General features: G+C 44.4%; 1 protein-coding gene across 2 annotated transcripts; it reads left to right on the forward strand.

Moving 5' to 3' along the window:
* Positions 1–589: 589 nt before the first annotated feature.
* On the forward strand, positions 590–13,999 carry LOC119432359 (tRNA wybutosine-synthesizing protein 2 homolog). Of its 2 annotated transcripts, none has more exons than XM_049659140.1 (5): positions 590–917; positions 1,208–1,358; positions 1,681–1,790; positions 3,265–3,422; positions 13,542–13,999. In XM_049659140.1, exons 1-5 carry the CDS (start codon positions 593–595, stop codon positions 13,665–13,667), a joined length of 870 nt encoding a protein of 289 aa, XP_049515097.1. In that variant the 5' UTR covers positions 590–592; the 3' UTR covers positions 13,668–13,999. The 2 variants fall into 2 exon arrangements, with proteins under 2 accessions (XP_049515097.1, XP_037555455.2); XM_037699527.2 differs by lacking the exon at positions 13,542–13,999 and adding an exon at positions 5,035–8,273.
* Positions 14,000–20,749: the final 6,750 nt, after the last annotated feature.

Raw genomic sequence — 20,749 nt, forward strand, 5'->3', positions numbered from 1 at the left:
ATGGCATTCATACTTCCGAATTATGCATTATGCTTGGTTCTAGATCTAGACGTGTGTCGATATATCACCAATTAACGCACGATTTGTATGCATATATATAGTGCCGCGTTTTACACGTATACCTTAAATCACACTCCACCTACTTTTTATGCACGATCAGATAGTTTCTGTTAGTGTATAATATAGGACGCGTTCATCGTCAAGCACCCATCATTGCTTAGGTAGGGCAAAATGGCAGGGTAGGGCGAATTCGCACGCACGCACGCACGCACGCACGCACGCACGCACGCACGCACACACACACACACACACACACACACACACACACACACACACACACACACACACACACACACACACACACACACACACACACACACACACACACACACACACACACACACACACACAAATTTCATGTGCTAGCAAAACATATCGTAGCTTCTGAAAGGCACAATCGTTAGCCGTAAGACACTGCTTGAAAACTCGTTTATATTACTTTGCCGTATCGCTCGTTTATTTTGACGAGTGACTATCCGATATGGCTCAGCCGCATCGCCATCGCGAGGCGCGAAACGTGGAGTTTGTTTACATGTTCCAAGCCAGCGCCGAGCAAAAGTTGAGAGCATGGTTTAGAGGTTTTGGTTTCTGCTTGAATGTGTCTGACGGTATATTTAGGTTAGATCCGTGTGATAATACGACTCGAAGTCGTCGTTATCGGCAAATGTCGATGGGCCGAACAGAGAGCGAACCCGAACGCCTACGACGCGGTGTTGAGCATGTTTTGAAAGCAACCAGCTACTCCGACGACGATGTACAGGAACTGCTGAAGAAAGTGCCGAAGCGATGGCAGAGACACGGGGACTTGGTGATCCTTAAACGGGGTGCTTTTGACGATCACCGTTGGGACCCTGTCCGTAAGTGTGACACACGACGTAAAGGTCGTGGTATAATACGGGTGCTCTAATCGCGGGCTCGACCGCGATCGAAAGTGGCCGTGTGACAGCCGTATTACACACGGGTGTTGGGCTTGCAGTGCATGCTGCATTGGCACTCGTTGCCCCATACTTGTAGCTTGTAATGTATGACGAAGCGAGCTCGGATAACACAGCACGTAGCGTACGTCTGACGTGCTGCTGCACTGTGCTGTACACGATGCTTGTCTAGGGCGTTCTGCGTGTAATTGCGCACATTTGTCTTGTCTTAGGCGATAGGCTGTGGGACGTCATCTGTGATGCCCTTCGTTGCAAGAGGCTAGCGCTGTCAGGCAGGATCACAGACGACGGACACCGGACACCCCGAGTGGAGTTGGTGCGCGGATTCGATGGCTGGGTCGTGCACGTCGATAACAAGATCAAGTATGTGCCGCTGGCCTGTACATTTGTGCATTTCGCTTCAAACCTTGTGCTTGCCAGATTTGGTGCATCCTTCAAATGTATGTTTGACACGTGCTGCAGGGAGAGAGATTGTGTGTAGACATCCGTTTATGTGACGACCTGTTTGCAATGCCAGAAGTGTAATTTCCCATCTAGCTTAACATAACAGTAGTCTACTTTATGCCGTGTGTATGAAAACAATAGTCGGTTGGGGGCTGTTGGTGTGCCAAACGTGTACAATCACAGTATTTTCAGTATTCATGCTTACAGACAAATGTGTATTTGTTGTTTGGCACTAATGCAGGTACACTTTTGACGTGACCAAGTGCATGTTCAGTGCGGGAAATGTCACAGAGAAGCTCCGGATCTCCAATATGGACTGCCGAGGCGAGGTCGTCGTTGACCTCTTTGCAGGTCTGTTGCTGAGCCTTCTAAACTGCAGTTACTCTTGTTTACTATTGTAGAGCACGAAAGAAAATACAACTGACACACACGCTGCCGAACTAATAACTGAGCACACGCCCACTGCGTATTTTTGTTTTCCTTTGTTCCTGGCTTGCTGTGAGCACCTGCTGGTATCCGAGCAGATGGCGGGCGCTACACTCTCATCTCACTGTGGTAAAGTTGTCGTGCTGAAAACTTGCTACGATAGTGTTACCGCTGTTTGGGTCACTAGTTCTCGAACGATGATCAAAAGTTGTGTGGAGAAGTGGTTTTAATGTCCGAGAAGGCTCCCCTGTTCAGTGAAGCTTCTTAATTCTTGCTAAGATGAAAAACCCAAATGGTGCATTCATCCACTCAACTGTAACATTTGAATAACATTCTTTTTGAATTGTGATGTTCCAGAAGCATTTGTTTAAAGCTCCCATCATGTTTTGTAGCATGCAGTGATATATAAAATTCATGCACATTAATACAAAACACACTGTTTATGTTCACAGTCTATATCACCTATCTGATCATCATAATAGAGTCTGCAGGAAGCTTTAAAAACTATTGAACAGCAATACCCAAAATATTAGTCAATGTAACTTTGCCATGTGGGAAATGTGTGATGACTAATTAGTGTCACCACAGTGAATATCAGAAAGTAAAGGGACATTTGTTGTCATCTTTGCCACAAGTCGGGAAACATTCAGGTACTTGCATGCTGTTTAAGTGAGCCCTTTTGTGGTCGTCTTACTCTGGCATTATGTTCCTCTGCAGTAAATGTTTATGTGACACTATGTGCCATCATCTCTTTCTGCTGCTTGCCACGGTGACTCGGTTGGTGTGCTGCTGAGCATGTGGTTACAAGTTCGATTCCTGTTATTGGTTACCACGTCCCAGATCGAGGCAGAATGCGAAGGCACTCACAATGCTTAGATTTAGCTGCACACGAAGGGTGTCAGTAGGTCAAAATTACTAATTCGAAGCCATTCACTACAGCATCCCTCATAGCTCACTGTATGTAGAGGCTTTAGATGTCAAATCTCATCCCAAGTAGCACAAGAAGCGGAACTGATGCGGGCTGATTGTTGTGCCAATGTGGTCCAACCTGACACCGATGTAGACGAATGATGATAGAGAGAAAGAGTATTTTATTTATGTAAAGGCCGAGAGGTCGGCCTGAGCTTGTTTGCTCTGACCTGCTACTCGTGAGCTGGGAATGGGGGGAGGAAAGAGAGACAGAGGATGATCATGACAAGGGTATTGGTGCATCAACACTGGTCGTCAACACTGCCGCGTGCTGAAATTCTCGAGTCCAGTCCTGTGTTGTGCAGATGTGGTATCATGGCCCATACTTGTATCGTGGAGCCAGGACCAATGTTGGACTTAACACTGGCTCTTGTGCTGCTGAGGATAATTTTTTTTTTCTGACAATGGTTTTCTGCGCTGGCCACCACAGGCATTGGCTACTTCACCCTACCGTACCTTCTGCACACCGGGGCAGCCCATGTACATGCCTGCGAGTGGAACCCTGATGCCTTGGAGGCATTGCAGAGGAACCTGAAGTTGAATGCAGTTCAGGATCGGTGCACTGTCCATGCTGGTGACTGCAGAGAGGTGAGCTGGCACCAACTATGTATGACCAGGAGCTGACCACCATGCATTTGCACCCCGTAGGTTGGAATGTGTGCTGATGCATACAAAGCGCCAATAGGTCACACACGTAGCTTGAACAGCTAAGCTGGAATAAAGAGTCTACACAGTCAAACCTCAATATAACGAACATGGATGTAACAAATTGTCAGATATAACATAATATATATAAATACAAAGATAAATATAAAATGTCTCCTGGCATTATTATCGTGTAATGAGGATGTGCTTGTAATGAATGTCAGATAAACGAAGCTTTTTTGAGTTGAACGTGAATATAACAAGGTTTGTTTGACTGTATTGTTGTGGAACTGACTCTTTATTGACTCATTACATCAGAATTACTGGTGGCTGTACCACGAGGCTAGCTGCTGCATATAGATTTGTATGGGCAGCCATAATGTTGAAGCAATCTTGACTTCCTCCATCAGTCGTGCACACTTCATGTTAATATGATGCTTTGTGAGTCATCTGCGATGCTACAGTGTGTTGCTGGCCGCAGGCTGATCAGAGCCATTGGTTTTGTCGTGCTTGACCCAAAAGCTCTTGTCGCCATCGGGAGAAGCCTCTTAAACATACGCCTTCTAAATCGGCTGGGACTTGATGAGGCATTCAGTCACTGTTGTCTGCAACTTACTGGTCGGGTGTGGCATGGTTATCAGTTTGCCAAGTAACCTTGTTTGCAGGTGCCTTTTACATTTGGGAATAAGGTAGACCACCTGCAATACCAAGAGTAAGGGAGCACGGGTACATCAAATATTCATTATTCAACTGTAATTCTCCAGGCATCTGTCAAGCTTACCTCATGTTCATTGTGGATGCTGTCTGATCTTTGATAAGACCTTGACTCAATTCGTGTACAAAATACAGAGAGAATGTCAAAAGCTTTTCTTATGCTGAAGTGCCTCACTGCCAGCCGTGTTGTCCAATTATCCATGCCTCTGACAGAACAAATGGTAATGTATGTAAACGACAGTCACAGTGGGCTCAGTTCTTCAAAGGAAGGTCATTGTTATATGCTTTTTACTGCATTTTACTAACTGCTTATTCTGTCACGTATTTGACAAGTGCAAGTGATCGAATAGTCGACGGCAATGTCAGCTTTTGGCTCTTTTGTGATGAGAAACACCTTTTCATCATGCATTTTCAATTTATGGAAACCTGTCTCTGACATTAACTGTGCACTGGTGCACACTAACTGTTTGTACATCAGGGATTCAAGCAGGGTTTATTAGCTAAGCTGTTTGATGTCACAGGTTATGAACAATGCGGAGACGAGGCATTAGAACACAGGCAATGGTTCAGTGGTATGAGCTGTACTGTACTGAGAAGCTGACAGTACTGATGGAGTCTAACCTCTATTAATAAGAGAACATGGATATAATGAATTATCAGGTATAACGAAGTAAATCTGAAACAATTCCTGCTGATATTAACCTGTAACAAATCTGCGCTTATAACGAATATTGGATGTAATGAATACAATTTTGTGCCGGATGTGGCCTCGTTATATCGAGATTCTACTGTATTAAGAAGCAGCTGTGGAGATGTGCTGTGCCTCTTTCTGCTGCCACAGGTCTGCCCCGAAGGCGTGGCGGATCGAGTCAACCTGGGCCTCATACCGTCATCTGCCGTGGGCTGGCAGACGGCCTGCAGGGCACTGAACCCAGAGCGCAAGAGCTGCTGGATGCACGTCCACGAAAATGTTGAGTCAAAGCCCGGCGCAAAAGGATCTGAGCACTTGGAAGAGCGTGTCCATCAAGTGTGCACCACCATGGCGGACCTGATGAAGCAGTGCCATTCAAGTCACAGCTGGAATGTTACGTGCACGCACATTGAGCGTGTCAAGTCGTACGCACCTCACGTTGACCACGTTGTGATGGACTTGAGGTTTGATCAGTTGGTGTGACCTGACTAGTATACCTACCTGCTGTAGTGTGGTTCACATTGATTACGTCCAGAAAAAAGGCACCACTTAAAGCGTCTATACAGCTCTCCAACATTTTAATAACCTTACGGGAGTGTTGACTAGGACGTCAGTCAGTTCCGTGTCACGGAGCCCTCCTGCAAAAGTAGTGAGGATTGGCAGATGTGTGCAGAGCATCTTAGTGACTGAGCATTGTATGCTAAGCTATTCCATTGAAACCAACGCAACCCATGCTGTTTATCAGCTTATCGGTCATTTGCACCTGCTTAGTGTAACTGTAGTGGCGCTCTCATCAACCGTGCTGCCGACGAAGAGGACAGCCATACGAGGAGCTCTCGTGAGGTGACGCTTGATCATCGCCAGTTCTTTCCGCTCCGCACATCTTCGCATTTGCAACTCACCGTGGTGGCGTAGTGGGTATGGCGTTGCGCTGCTAAGCCCGAGGTCGTGGGATCGAATCCCAACCACAGCGACCGCATTTCGATGGGGGTGAAATGCAGAAATGCCCGTGTACCGTGCATTGGGTGCATGTTAAAGAGCCCCAGGTGGTCAAAAGTGTATGGTGTGCCTCATAATCAAATCGTGGTTTTGACTCGTAAAACCCCAGAATATAATTTTTTTTTTTGCATTTGCACTCTGTAATAAATGCAGCCATGGTTGCTTTCACGACGACCTCCTCATAACCATTGTGCGCACATATGTGCATTTCCGTTTACATTGGAAACAGGTAAGACACAGTGGCTATGCAGAGCTTAACGGAATAGCCTAGCACACAATGCTCAGATCGTGCGCATGTGCCTGCTGTCACTACTTTTGTAGCTGTGCCCCGCTACATGGTGCTTACCATCGCGAGATTATTAACGTCTTGGAGAACTGTACTTACCAGCTTCCCTTTGGATCATGACTTGTTATAATAAACAGTGTCTCAATTGTTACATTTGCACAAATGCATAAATGTTGTGGTGTTGTATATTTCCCTTCTGCTGAGGTGCCTGCAGGCCATTTGTAAAACAAGCAATAACCATTACTTTATGTGGAATGTGCAGTGTTGTTTATATTGGTCAGTTGCTGGGCAGTTGCCTTGATATGACTGTTATCGTGCTCGAAACTACCGCTGGCACTGAGTCATTCCTTCATAAATCAGCTTCATTATCGGCTCCACTCACAACTGCAAAAGTGAAGGAAACCAGTCTTGACGAAATGAAAGCAATCAAAAACTTGCAGAAGGACACAGGTATGGTAATTCTACCGGCAGACAAGGGCAACACCACCGTTGTTTTCAACACGTGGGACTATGAGGAGAAGGTGACGATGTTACTGAACAGCCAAGAATATGAAAAACTAAAGAAGGTCCCCACAACAAGAACACAATCAGTGTTGAACAAGACGCTCGCCGAAACATTTCACAGCCACACAAATTTTTGAAGTAATTATCTACAGTAAATATGCAGAAATGAATCAGCACCAGTGTTCTAAGGCCCACTGAAATTTCATAAACTAGGAATTCCCCTACGTCTGATTGTGGACTTCTGCTCTCCAATGTCATCAATGTCCCTGTCCCTGCAAAGAATAATACTATCACCACTCACTGGATAGATGACGACCCACAAGCTTTGTCAGAAGACTTTGTCAAGCTGACATCAAAGATAAGTCTCGAAGCCAATGAATGTCTGATTTCCTTTGACTTAATCTCCCTGTTTACCAAAGTGCGCATAAGGTTTGTTGTGAGTGCTGCTTGGGACGTCCTGGAATGCGACGATGTGCTCAATGAAACAACCCCCCTTAGTGTAGATAAGATCTGTCACCTCCTGGAACTCGTGCTTGTCAGGTACTTGCTTTTCTTTAAGAGGCGAGCACTACAAATAAAAGGACCACCCATGATGGCATCGATTTCTGTCACGATGGCCAAGACATGCAGAATATTGAGGATAGTGCTCTCACTACACACGACCTTAAACTGAAAGTTTTTCTCAGGTACGTGGACAACTGCTTCTGCATTGTAAAGACATTACAAGTCGAAATTCCAGCAGAACCCATCTCACGATGAATGTCGGCATTAATGTGATTAGCATTGAAGCGATATGGTGACACCGTATCGCCAATGCTGAAACGTGCATGGAGCCAGGGTCCTTTCTCGTGCTTCCCACTACACATGCTGTGCTGTTCAGCTGCGACTCTACAAAGTTCACGTCTGGTGCGGGTTTGATTCTGCCGAGCACTGAAGAAATTTTAAACCATCTTTTTTGTGATTGAAGTGTGCCACAAATGCAGTAGCGCATGCTCAGTTACCCAAGTTGGTCTGACGGTTGTTTTAGAGCCCTGTTCCATCAGCACAGCAGCCCGACGTGCTACCCATTAGACCATGGACTACCCACTCCCACTGACCCAAGTTGGCGAGCCAACGGTTAGAGACATAGATAGGTAGATAGATTGATCGATAGATAGTCACCAGAAAGTGTGTGAAGTGCCCTAAGAATGCTAGACACATTAAAAACCATCTCAACTACCTAAACTTCATAGAGCTTGGTGTGCAGTTCACGTGCGAGTGTGAAAAAGATGGATCCCTCCCATTCCTCGATGTACTAGCTGCTCTCTAAAATGTTCCGTCTGCCATGAACCAACCCACACAGGCTGCTACCTACACTTGAGCTCGAACCATTTGGCAGGCTACGAGGCGTCTGTTGCAAATACTTTTATTAAAAAGAGCTGAAACTCGGGGCACATTGGAATCCGGCAGATAGAAAGAAAAACAGTTCTCAGTGAACTTGGGAAAGAATGGTCCGCTACCCAAATGACTTCATTGAGAAAATCATCCAATTAAAGAAAAGAAATGCCAAACTACAGAAACTGCAACCCTTCACTTGCCCCTTTCCTCAGAATTGAGTATTCTGGCTCTACATTAAACATGCCAGAAGCAGCCAGCCAGATATATTAAAGACAGAAGGTCTAAATGTGGCCCACAAACCAACAAATGCTTTGATAGCCTCCTCCTGCGACCGAAAGACTGTCTTTCAAAAGAGAAGGCTTAAGGCATCATTTACAAGACAGCGTGTGCCTGCTGTCCAGCTACTTACATTGGGCAAACAAAAAATCTAAATGAAAGAATGGGAGAAACACAGGAACGACGTCGGGGCCTTCTCTCGAGCACACGGTGCCATCGCACAACGATCGGAAGATAATGACCACAATATTGCTTTCCATGAAACTGAAATCCTGCAGACAACCCTGGAAAAAGGCTCTTACTAAAGTCATTGCCACATTACAGAACACAGCAAACAACATGAACTGTTTGAAAGGCAACCTCCGCCCCGTGTATGTCCATGGAGTACACACCACGACGAAAAATAGAGAAAAAGGTGGTGGGGCAGCATAGCAACAGTCTCCAATGTCGACACCTCCCTTCAGTAGTCCACGTGCCCTTCTTCTACCTCCTGCCCTCCCCTTTTCGTCCATGTCGGTCAAGAACACAAGAAAGAAGAAAAACACCCCTAAAAACACCCAAAACAAATTGCAATCCCTACTAAAACACCTATTACCATAGACTTTTATACAAGCTGCACGTCGCCACCCTTCGTCGTTAACCCCGAGGAAGGAACCAAAGTGGCTCCAAAACGTTGGGTTTTAGTAAATCCACTATGCGGTTGGAGTCACTCTTCTGTTGCAATGTTTTTCTACCGCCAAGCATTTTATATCTTTATTGCAAATTATTGCACTTATTGTATTATATTTCACTTATTGTACTTAGATGTTAATTTTAATCAGTAACATCTACCGACAAGTGACTATATTTGCAGTTCCATTTCTTCTTTGTTATGGTAGCTGTTTATAGCAGGTCATTAACAGTTTTGGTTTAGTGTTCCATAATGAAAGTGGTACAACATGCAGGGGTCGGAACCCCGTCAAGCATTAATCACTTTTTTTCCTGCCTTCTCTTATCACAATGCTTCCTGGTTAGGCTAATGAATTAGGTATTTAACAATTATAATAATAATTTTTATTTCCATCTCTAGTTCATTAGCCCAACGAGATAAGGTAATTCTGTCAAATTGTTTAGCTTCCAGTATCAGACGGCATGCGCTTGCCATGCTGAGTAGATTTCCTGGAAAGGTCGCACATCTTTTGGGCTGAATACATAAACAGCCGAGACCAAAAAAAGAAGCAATAAAGTCAGTAGCATAACCGCAACCTTACTTTGTTTACAAACCGGTTGCAACCGGATTGTCTTAATTGCGCCACTCCCATAGGGATTAAAAAACTTATTAAATGGAGGTGCGTTCTGGCCTTCAGACATCCCCGTGGCCCATGTCTCAAGTTCCAAAACTGCTGCCACTGCATCGAACACTACCCGAGCCTCAGCCTGTGCTTAAAGGGCCTTGCAATGAACACAACACTAACTGTGTGAAATTCTGAACGACGATCAATTTGTACCACGAAAGACGAGATGTCATTTCCTTCTCAAAGAAACTAGCTGCCTCTGGCATAATGTCTTGCACTCCTGTTGAGCTCAGCAATTTGGTTGTACAGAACAACAAAAAATGCAGGGCTTCACAATGTCAACTCCAGCATATACTATTGTAGGAATCGGGATGTTGGGAATGAGATTGGAGCTGCGATACTGTTATGATGATTCTGTTCCCAATTCTTTATCTTCTAGCTCTTTGTCAGTGGACCACGATCTTCCTGGCTGTGTGCAGTGGATGATAGGAAAAATAAATTTAAGCGAAAAGAAGCATTACATTACACCAGCCCAGAGTGCTCTTCTACATGTAGAGTACGACAAGCATAAGAGGCATGCAATAACAGCTGATTACCAATTGTGCGTATCGTTCAGTCCCTATTTTGGTAGTGCGATGACACGAGGGCAAAAATGAAGGAATGACAGACCATACGCTGTTCTGACAACTCGCAAAAGCAATCATGTCTTCCTGAATAAATTGTGGTCTTGTTAATTTTGCTTTTCCCAGTCCTAGCAGCATTAAAGTGTTTGGTGATCAATAAAAAAATTTAACTGTTTTAACTCAATTGATGATTATGATGTTCTTTTCTGGTGTGTACCCACTAAGGGGCATAGGCCGGGGATCGGGTGGCAGGAGGCAGCTTAATAGGATTCTTACTTTGAAGAGGAGCAAACACCAATTAAAAACTGTCCAGTCGTTTCTTATTCCTTGTTCTCGTGTTGTCACATTACCTAAATACGAGCTATGAATGCACTCCAACTCACGTGTCTTTGAGTTTTTTTTTTTTCCCCACCTACTCTTACATTTAGCTTGTTTTCTTGTGCAAACATGACATGAAGGTTCATGCTGTTGTGCGGAACTAGTACTGTTTGCCAAGGAGATTGATGCAACTGCAGTTTTTTGTGGCTTCGTTGCACACGACTCCCTGACTCACTCATCGTACGCTGGGCCAAGATAATGTGAAACTATTTCAATCCGTTTTTATTCCAAGTCCGCCATTAGCCTTTCCGTGATAGGTCGAAAAGGGTGGGGCCAGAGCTATTTTAGAGGTCAGCTACACAAAACATAATTATGGACCAGAAAAAGGCGTGGGACTCGCGGTGAAACTAGGCAGGCATCGCTTCGCGTGATCGTTTATTACAGACGTACCGATGCAAGCGACCAAGCTACCAGCAAAGCGTCACTAGGAAAGTGATAAGTAGGCATGGCAGTTTCTTCCGAGTCGCGAAAATTCATGTGTTGGTGCACAGTTCAAGGAATCAGAGTGAGACTGTGTAAGAGAACACACACAAATGGCTTGATGATTACAGCTGCCATGTTTTAAAAGGATACTATTCTTCTTTCTGGGGTTTTACGTGCCAAAACCAGTTCTGATTATGAGGCACGCATACTAATCAGACACACTAAACAGTTTAGACTGATAAAATGAGTGCTTGAAAACTACATATTTGTTCATCTTGTTGTAAGAGGTTGATTACTAGGAGAGAAAATGAAGGCCAAACTTCAATTTTTTGAATTTTGTGGCTTATTTCTAGATTTCTCTTGGCTTATTTCTAGATTTCAGCAAAGCCTTCGACGCTGTTCAACATAATATCTTGTTAAGAAAATTAGAAAAATATGGCATTAGAGGGGTGGCGCTAAAACTGATTCACAGTTATCTAGAGAAACGTTATCAATATGTATGTGTTAACAATTGGTCCTCCAGCAAACAGGGCGTTCCTCAGGGCTCTATTCTGTGACCCCCATTCTTTCTTATCTATATAAATGATATTACAGCTATACATGGATCCCCGCAATTAATAATTATGCAGATGATACTAATGTTTTTTTCACTGGAGAAACCATGCAATGTTTAGAGACCTCTTATTACAGTTATTAGAGACTACTTATTACAGTTATCTGCATGGCTTCATAGAAATCGTTTGAGTCTAAATATAAATAAAACAAAGTACGTCATTTTTAAGCCAATTAATAAACATGACTGCTACCCGGTTAACATTAGATTTGAAAGACGCTTGCTCGAGCAGGTTAGTGAAGAAAAGATTTTAGGTGTCTGGTTTAGCCACAACCTCTAACATTATTCAACTAAAATCAAGCCTATCTCGCACCATTGGGTGCATTTACAAAGTACAACATGTAATACTCAAACGTTTAAAACAGGTACTATACTATTCACTGGTTTACTCTAGAATGAGCTATGGAATCTTGACTTGGTGAACAGCAGCAGCTACTAAATACCACAAACTTAATGTACTATTACAAAAGCAAATATTGCACATACTGGAACATTTTAAAGGCCACAAGCAGTTATTAAGAACACAGCCGTTATTTAAGAAATATAACATGTTAAAGGCTGAACAGGTGTACTACTTTAATTAAGCTATTGCAATGGATCCATAAATACAAGTTGCATATTTCCACAGTGCCCAGCTCAAGTTCATACAGTACCCGAAATCCAAAACGAAAACTGCTGCAAGTTAGAACCAACTACGGAAGGCAAGCATTATCTTTTCAAATAACCATTGCTCTAAACAGAAAAGATATGCAGGTAGACTTTACTAAAGGTGTATATACATTTAAGAAATACTGTAGGAAGTTTCTTGAGAACAGCGACATTATGTTTTCACTACTGTAAATTACCTCAAAAAGTGCGTTTTGTTCTCCTTTGCCGTGCTCCTCTCAGCTACTGTAATTTTGATACACGGCTGTGAAATTGTGCTTGGTTCTTGTGTCTCGGTTTTTGTGATGAGTGCCATGGCTATGAGTGATGGTGTTGAATGTGCTGAATTGCTGTGCTCTGTATTTATGTTGCAGACATTATGTTGCGTATGTAAATATTTTGTACCAATTATTTGCTGCGATAACTTCATATTCCAGCAGTGACACAGTCAGTCAAAGAACTTTATTGAAAGACCCTGCGAGTTTGTGGGACGGGCAAATGGTCCCGCCTAGGTGACGGCCAAGCGTTCTTGAGTCCTGGCGGCTTCCTTGGCCCACTGGACAGTTGATCGTCAAGGGCAGAGCTGAGCAATACAGTCTCCCAGTGCACGCGGAGGCGATCGCGAGAGGCTGCATCCCCATTATTGTTTGTTATGCCTCGACATTCCCATAGCATATGTTCCAGATTGGCTCTAGAACCACAGTTTTTGCATTTATCTGTCTTGCAGATGTCTGGGTAAATGAGGTAGTTCCCTTTTAATATTGCCCACTGTCTGAACCTATGATGTCTGTCTGACTGAACTTTGTTATTGCATTTTGTCTGCGTATATTGTGCAAGGGGCCCGGGGCCCTTGTCAGGTGCTCCGTCGCCTTTAGCCTCGGCCCTCTCTTAGACTGTGTCTCGGGAAACAATAAAGAAAGGACGAAAGAAAGAAAGAAACCCCGACTTCGGTATGTCACTGCGATGTCATGGATTTCAAAGCTGTATTCTTATACTTGGGCTGTTGTTGGGGATGCAGTAGCGTTCTCGAAACTACCTAAGAAAAGTATTTTGCTTCTTGTGATACAACGTTACTAAGCTGTAGCAGATGCCGTCAGATTGAGTTGCTGCAGGAACTTCCAAGGTGGTGTCACCATCCGGCTTTTCTTGCACCTTTGCTGACTTATCGAACACTCTCTCACAGTGAGAGTGGCTTTTACGGTAATTTAGAAGGGTAATTACTAATTTTCCAATACAGCTCAAATTATTTTTCCTTTTAGTGTCTCTGTAACACCTGTGGACACCTACCGAGGACAGGAATGCAAACCTTCGTTGTAACAAAGTCACTGGGACAGGAAATTGCCTTCGTTATAAGTGACATTTACTTCAAAGTGGAGGAGCTATAGAAGAGTCAGTAATACAGGAAAACGAAAAACTTCGCAAAAAGCAGTATTTTAAATAAAACGATTTTGTTATAACAACGGTTTACTGCACTTTGTGCTCGTGGTTGAGTGCGAGCGTCCCACCAAAATTAGGGGGACGCCTTGTTAATACACAAACAGACACACACACACAACAGGTATATTTTGGCAAAGCATGTTTTATTGTTTTGTTCACTTAGCACTCTGGCCGGCATCGGTTCATTGCACTGGAATGCACACGTGTTGCTGGCCCACGACGGAGCAGCAACAATTGTGATCAATGCTGGACGCTAGCTGTGACGTGTGGACGGCCACACAACAACCTGCCGCAACACCAAGGAAACTGCGCTCAACAAGGGTTAGCCGTGCGAAGAGACATTTGTTAACCCTGCCATTGGACAGATGTCTAGCCCGGAACTGCCACACCTCCACGATGAAAAATCTTTATTTTTTTTGGCGAGATGTTCCTGGCAATCGTGCATATGTGCGAATTCCGAGCTCAGAATTGCCAGGTATTGTCAAATACTGTTTACCGTGGCGAAAGCACGACACTGTCCAATGACCTATCGTGATCGTTCTGCGAGCAGAACGAGTGATCGCTGAGAACAACTAGTGAAACATCTCAGTCTACAAATATCTTAGTAAATGCAATGATGAAAAATGTTGCGACACCAGTAGAGCAGAACCACAATATAGCAAACCCGGATATAACGAAATAGCGCATATAACTAACTATCGGATATAACAAGTCAAATATAACACAGTAAATAAAAAGCTTTCTTGCCAATATCAGCGTATAACAAGCACGCTTATGGCGAAGGTATTTTTGTGTTGTATGTAATTTCGATATTACAAGCTTTCACTGCTGTTTGCTTTTTAGGTGTGAGGAACTTAAAGAGTAGAGGCAGAGGCAGAGGCTTGTTACAGTAAAAGTGGGAACAATGACAAATGATAAAACAGTAACAGTACAATAAAACATTACAACCTATGCATGGACATCGCGAACGCTAGCATGGTTCCACACTCTCGCAAGAGATCTAAAGAAATGAGAAAAATGTGACCTTAATTCGGGGAGCATCAGTTTAGTCCAGATGAAGTAGGTGATGGCTGATGCCTTTTACATGCAAACAAGGCATCACACACACACTGAACCTCTGGAGTTACCTGATACCTATGGACACACGATTGGTTCACATTAAAAAAAAGTTAGGCCTAACAAATGAGAGAAGCTCCATTCTAAACTGGTAAACGCTGAAACGTATAAGAGGGCTTTACATTACACAACGTAAGTGGGAAAACCCACAGCATGAACACTGCACAGCACGCAAATAAAAAGAATCTAACAGCGAATTCCACTACCTGGCATTTCAAGTGGGCAGATGAATCACACCTCGATAGTGAAAGTGCAAATTTGACAGAGGAAAACATAACGTTGTGCGCTCCTCATCACTGTGGAAATTGTGCGCTCATCCTGTGGAAGTATTACCGGCAGAGGTAATACTATGCAAAAAGTGAAAAATTAAGGTCCCTGACCAAATCAACATTATTATTACACCTCTTGGAATGCATACAGGTTCCTTGTTCACAATGCTACGGACTCTAGTTGAACCTGTGCCTTGAGTTGCAGAAAAACATGACTCGGAACAGCTAGTAGAAAATGCGAACATCATCTAAATCAAATTGTACAAAACAAATTTTTTGTTGTGGGCGGAACAAAAAAAAAAAAGCTTTCTCCAGATCAATCAGTGGAATTCAGCTTAAGCTAGTGGTAAACCCCGGAAATTAATCTCGCACTCTTTCTCGGATGTAAATAGACACAAGTTGCCTACGATCCACGCATTCATCTCTACGTGCCTCCTAAATTAAAAAAAAAAAAAAATTTCTTTTTGACTGACACTAAGAAATGCTTGCCAAGTTTAGTCATTCAGCAATATAGAAGCATTCAATCGCACATTTCTACTGCACTGACAATGCTAAAATGCAGAACTAACTGAAGCTCAATTTATTTCGGAATACTTTCGCGGAAAAACAGCGCAGCGTGAGTCGGCGCTTTCACCACATTTGATGTAAAAAAAAGGGGAATTAGTTCTATAAGCACTCTTTGAGCATCACTGTGACTGCGGATGCACTACCGATTATACCTATACATAAATCCGCTTCCTGGCATGAACAGTGCACCGTTCCCTGGTTTTAGCAGAGATATGCGTTAGCGTGACAAGATACGTCGATTTGCAGTCTTCTGTGGCTTTGATTCATTCTTTGGATGGCAACTACCACGAGAAGCTGCGCAGTGCAACCGCCACTTCCATTTAATAAGCAAGGGCGTGGGCCTAATTTAGATTGTCACCAATCACCAAACAGACAGGCCTGTTTCTTTTAACTCTCTTGTGACATGTTGAAGTGGATCTTTAACCCCGCAAAGCCTAATATATCATTTTTGATACGCAGAGTTTGACAACTCAAATATATCTGATTTTGGTGCGATAAAGTCTGTGGCAGCATTTCTGATACCCTGGAGTGAAACTTCAACGGCAGATAGTTCAGGAAACTAATTAATTCATTACTATACTATCTTTTTACTCGGAAAACATTTAATTCCTTTTTTACACCAATGCACTCTCCATGGCTGTAAAACAAGTTCTTCCAAGTTTCCTTAACATGGAATTGTGTTTGGGCTTTTTAGGCTGCAAAGATAATGTAGGCCCGCATCTAAAGACTCGGCTGGCTCCAAATTAAAGAATGAATACTGAGATGTAATGGGGGGGGGGGGGGGAGGGAGGGTCCTCTGAATTAATTTTTGCCCCATAGAAATTTTGAGCGTGCAGCTAAGTCGAAGTACATGAGCGTTTTCACATTCAGCGTTCAACGGAATGCGACTGCGGCGGACGGGAATCGACCCCGTGACTCCGTGCCGAACAGCTGAATGCCACGGCCACTGAGACGCCAAGGGCAGGGCAGCTCGGTTTTGTGGTTTAGCTTTTCTGACGTCCCCTTATTCGTACGTCGACGTTTGCACAAACGACACTCATTTGGCCGAAGAAACAGCACCTTCGTGGCTGCCATAGCTCGAGAGTATGGCACACTGCTTTGCATGCAAGACAACCTTCTCGGGGAGGACGACCTGGGACAGAGATACGCAACTGTATGTGGACAGAGCTGGGTTGCGCTGCAATGCGGCACAGTCGCAATGTGAGCTTTCGTGGACGTAAGGTGTGTCGCCCGGCGACGGACTCTCGGGAAGCTTGCGCTATGGCACCTTTAAAGCCAAACACCGAGTGACTGCTTCGATAACAAGTGACGGGGCCCTTTCTTCCAAGCAAAGGCTGGGTTCTGTGGGCTAACAAGACGAGTGTTTCTTTTTTCTTTTTACAGCATTCTATAGAACAACAGTTGGAGGACAGACCTCGAGCATTATTTCTCTAAGGAATGTATACACAAAAACAAAATAAAATGCACTGTCAGGAATCTTCAGACAATTCGTGTAGCATGCATTAAATTTAATGTATGCATGTAGTAAAGATGTGAACAACTGCGATTGGCAATTCAATGAAAAAGGGTCAAACTGATGGTCCAAACCTTCCCACGTTCCTGCGGGCCAGGAAAAAAGCGCTACTGATGACCAAGAACACAAAACCATTATAAAGGTGTCCCAAGCTGGCCCCACTTAGAATATGCATTCTTTCAGAGATGCCACCATTCTAAAAGCCAGCCTGGACCCAAACTGTGTCTACCACTATCTTGAGCTTTCGAGCCGCGAACACGCCGGCATATTTTTTCCTAGTCTGACTTTGTTTGCGAATGAGTAATATATGTGTTACTATAAGCAGCAGAAACAGGTATGCCTGCTTTCAAAATCCGAAGCAAAGGATTGCGAGGTCACAGCGTTCAATTCAATGCACATGTGGATGGACAAGAACGAACTGCCATAACTTGAACGGTGCAGCAACCAAAACTTGCAAGTAAGCTTCACCACACACCCCAAATGACCTGCATTGTTTATCAGTGTGATGTGTGAAACTTGAGCCGGTCTCTCTGACATTCAGTGGCACGGATGTCTTTTTTAAAAATAAATCGAGAACTTCTGTGCCCTGACAAAATTGTGCGAGACTCATTGCCACGTCCTAAGAATAGGCTCAACTGCTGACGGCCTAGTTGTACACTGACTTACACGGTCTTCTGACTATCTATAAGCATTTCAAAGCTTGATCTCGCGCTGTCAACAATGACCATGCAAAATCTGGACTTTCGTTAACAGCGGCGCGACAAAATGCCACGGCAACAGTCAACTGTAGACAAGCACACAGACAAACACGTTTGGCGGTTATGGCGAGGGGGCCACGTACAGATGTAACGGCTTAAAAAAAGAAGTTAAGCGACTGATTTCACCTCAAACTATGCATTTTCACAGCTCCTGTAACCTGGGAATCCGCGATGGTGAAACGCTTCTGATGAGCGGGACACGCAGCCCTGCCCAAACACTTGCCTCAAAACTGTGATTCACCAGACTGGCAAGCGAATCGAAACCGGGGCAAAGCCCGAGAAAAGGAAAATACAGCTACCACTGGGCGACAGTTACGAGTGAACATGGTGCGACAATGACACCCACAACAATGCTGCTAGCTAGAGGTTGATTGCTGTCGTGGTTGGAAGTCAAAATTCACGAGATGCGAAATTCGGCCCAACTACCTCGTAACGCCGAGTCGTGTACGTGGCCGATACTAATGAAAGCGTAAGGAATGGAAATCCCGGTACACTCCCTGAATAAGAAAAATGCGCGCAGCATTCTACAGACACGCAGGCTGACTGAGTCACTTATCAGCTGAAGTTTGCTACGAGCGTCACGCCGTACCACTTTTGTGAGTTTCGCTTGAGCTGTCGACGGCAGGCAGCCTTTTGGGCTACACAATGCTATCCTCCTCAAAGTCCTCTGGGACTGCTGTATGAAAAGCTAATTACTGGCCTTTAAAAAAAAAAAAAGAAAGAAGAAAACTAGCTCATCAAAATATGAGCTGCCAAATGCTTCTTCCCCTTAGCAATGGTCTGGTGAGTTGTTACACTGACAAGGTTGTTACAGGCCAGAGGACGCTGCAGTGCCTAGTACAACCGTATTTCTAAAAAGCCTAGAAGTGACGCGTGTCACCTCGGTCACTAGGGGGGCAGCAGCAGCACCGAGATGTCGCACGAGAATGAGGCTTAACGCAAAAGCTCCTCAAGTGGCCATGTTTAGGGCCTATTCCCACCAAACTGCTGCGGCTGCAAATGACAGAAATGGCTGCGAGCGTAGCACTGCTGCTTCTGCATTTGACGGCTAGAATAATACGACGACCAACTGACGTTAGGCATCTCGTGCAATCAAAAAGAAGCAGCTGCAACTGTGTCGTCAGCTTTTGGCTGCGTCTCTGATTCGTTGCCTTCAGTTGCTGACCAAGCGAGGCAGTGGTCTGAGCTTGTGTGAGTTAAAGGGCCAGATTGTGCATACATATTCCAGTCACATCTGCATCTGCAGCTGTGTGCGGGAATAGACCCTTAGAAACAGCTGGAGGTCATTGGGAGACACCAGAACAAGTAACACCTAGGAGGAGAAATGACCTGGCAGCATTAGTGTGGGCAGAAAGCCTAATAAATAAATGCAAAAAAAAAAAAAACAGAAGAAAAAACACCAGGATGGAAAGGCGCAAAGGGAGAAAAGCTTACAAGTGCCAATTGCAGAATGCGAAGTTGCGTCAATATGCTTGGTTGCTATGGCAACCACCACGACTGCCTGAGGCAGTTGCTTCTGTCACCACCAGGTGGCACCAGCATACTAGTTTCAAAGCTGGCTGACAGATTGGCTGACTGATCGTTCGACTGATTCATGGGTTTTGATGTTGCAAAGCAAACACTGGGGCTAAGAGGAGAGACATTGCAGTGAATGGCTCCGGATTACTTCTAACCATCATCTGAGGGTTTCATGACATTATCCGTTCGTGCCAGCATGCTGGGAAACAAGTTTTCTCCTCCCAGATGTTCCTTACTCCATGTGCTAACGCAAGCAAACATCACAGCTTGCTTTCCGTATATGGCCTTGGCTCCGTCAGCATGGCTTGCCCTAGACTGCTGTAAGGCAGTGGTGATCCGGGAAGGAGTGCTGCCGACGCCCTAGCTCGGGCGTCTGCCGATGCCATTTGGTGCGCCACGGAGGACGGACTTCGGGGACACCGGGCTCACGTCGGCTCACTCACGCCAGCCGCCATCAGATGCCTTTGTCACGGCTGCCTGCGTCACAAGCACGAACACTTTGCACTCTGGGACAGCGTTACAAAAAAACAACACAAAGAAAGAACTGAAAAAAATTCCCTGCAAAAGTTGTTTGGAAGTAGCCAAATAAGGAACACCGTAGTAGAGAGCTACAGATTAAGTTTGACTGTACGAGTCTTTTATTCTGCAAAGCTTAGTGCATTAAAGAAGGCGTTTGAGCAGCTGGTTTACTAGTTTCAAGTTTACTAGTGATAGAGCTTGATACGCAAGTGCTTCTGCGTTGTACTCACATCAATATGTAGCCAGCCCAGCGGGAAATCAAACTCGTGACCGTGCGCCCAGCTACAGAATGCCACAGCCATCATGGCAGGTTGAACAGTGCTTTCAGACTACTACTATTAATGGTAGCCCTACTGCCACGGTGGTATAGTGCATACTGCCAAATTCGGAACGAAATTGGCTGGTCAAGCACTCGACCACTCACTTGGTTGGTACCTTGGTTGGCACTGCTGGAACCACGTTCTGGCCAGTGTTGCCCTCTGCAGGACAGAAACAGAAAATTTCAAAGCCAATGTCAACCGAAATAATGTGCACTTTGGCTAACACAGGTTCACAGAGTCATGTTGTTTTTTCCTTAGGTGAATTCGATTTTTGTCAGTGACAGTGCTCAATATATACTTAGTACACTCTTTCTACCTGCACTGTTATGGTGACATCAATTATCCTCCTTTATTTTTTTTATTTTTTTGTAATAGCTGTTAGAGGTGACTGGTTCATATACTTTTATGGCTGTAGTTTTCTCATTTCTGTTTTTTTTTTCCATACCATCT

The sequence above is a fragment of the Dermacentor silvarum genome, chromosome 11 (assembly GCF_013339745.2).
Source record: "Dermacentor silvarum isolate Dsil-2018 chromosome 11, BIME_Dsil_1.4, whole genome shotgun sequence".
Classification (NCBI taxonomy): Eukaryota; Metazoa; Arthropoda; class Arachnida; order Ixodida; family Ixodidae; genus Dermacentor; species Dermacentor silvarum.

Excerpts from the sequence above, each read along its gene's own strand:
- LOC119432359 (XM_037699527.2), top strand. The coding sequence starts at position 593 with ATGTTCCAAGCCAGCGCCGAGCAAAAGTTGAGAGCATGGTTTAGAGGT. Across the intron at positions 918-1,207 it reads TCACCGTTGGGACCCTGTCC|GCGATAGGCTGTGGGACGTC; the intron begins GTAAGTGTGACA and ends GTCTTGTCTTAG. Across the intron at positions 1,791-3,264 it reads CGTCGTTGACCTCTTTGCAG|GCATTGGCTACTTCACCCTA; the intron begins GTCTGTTGCTGA and ends TGGCCACCACAG.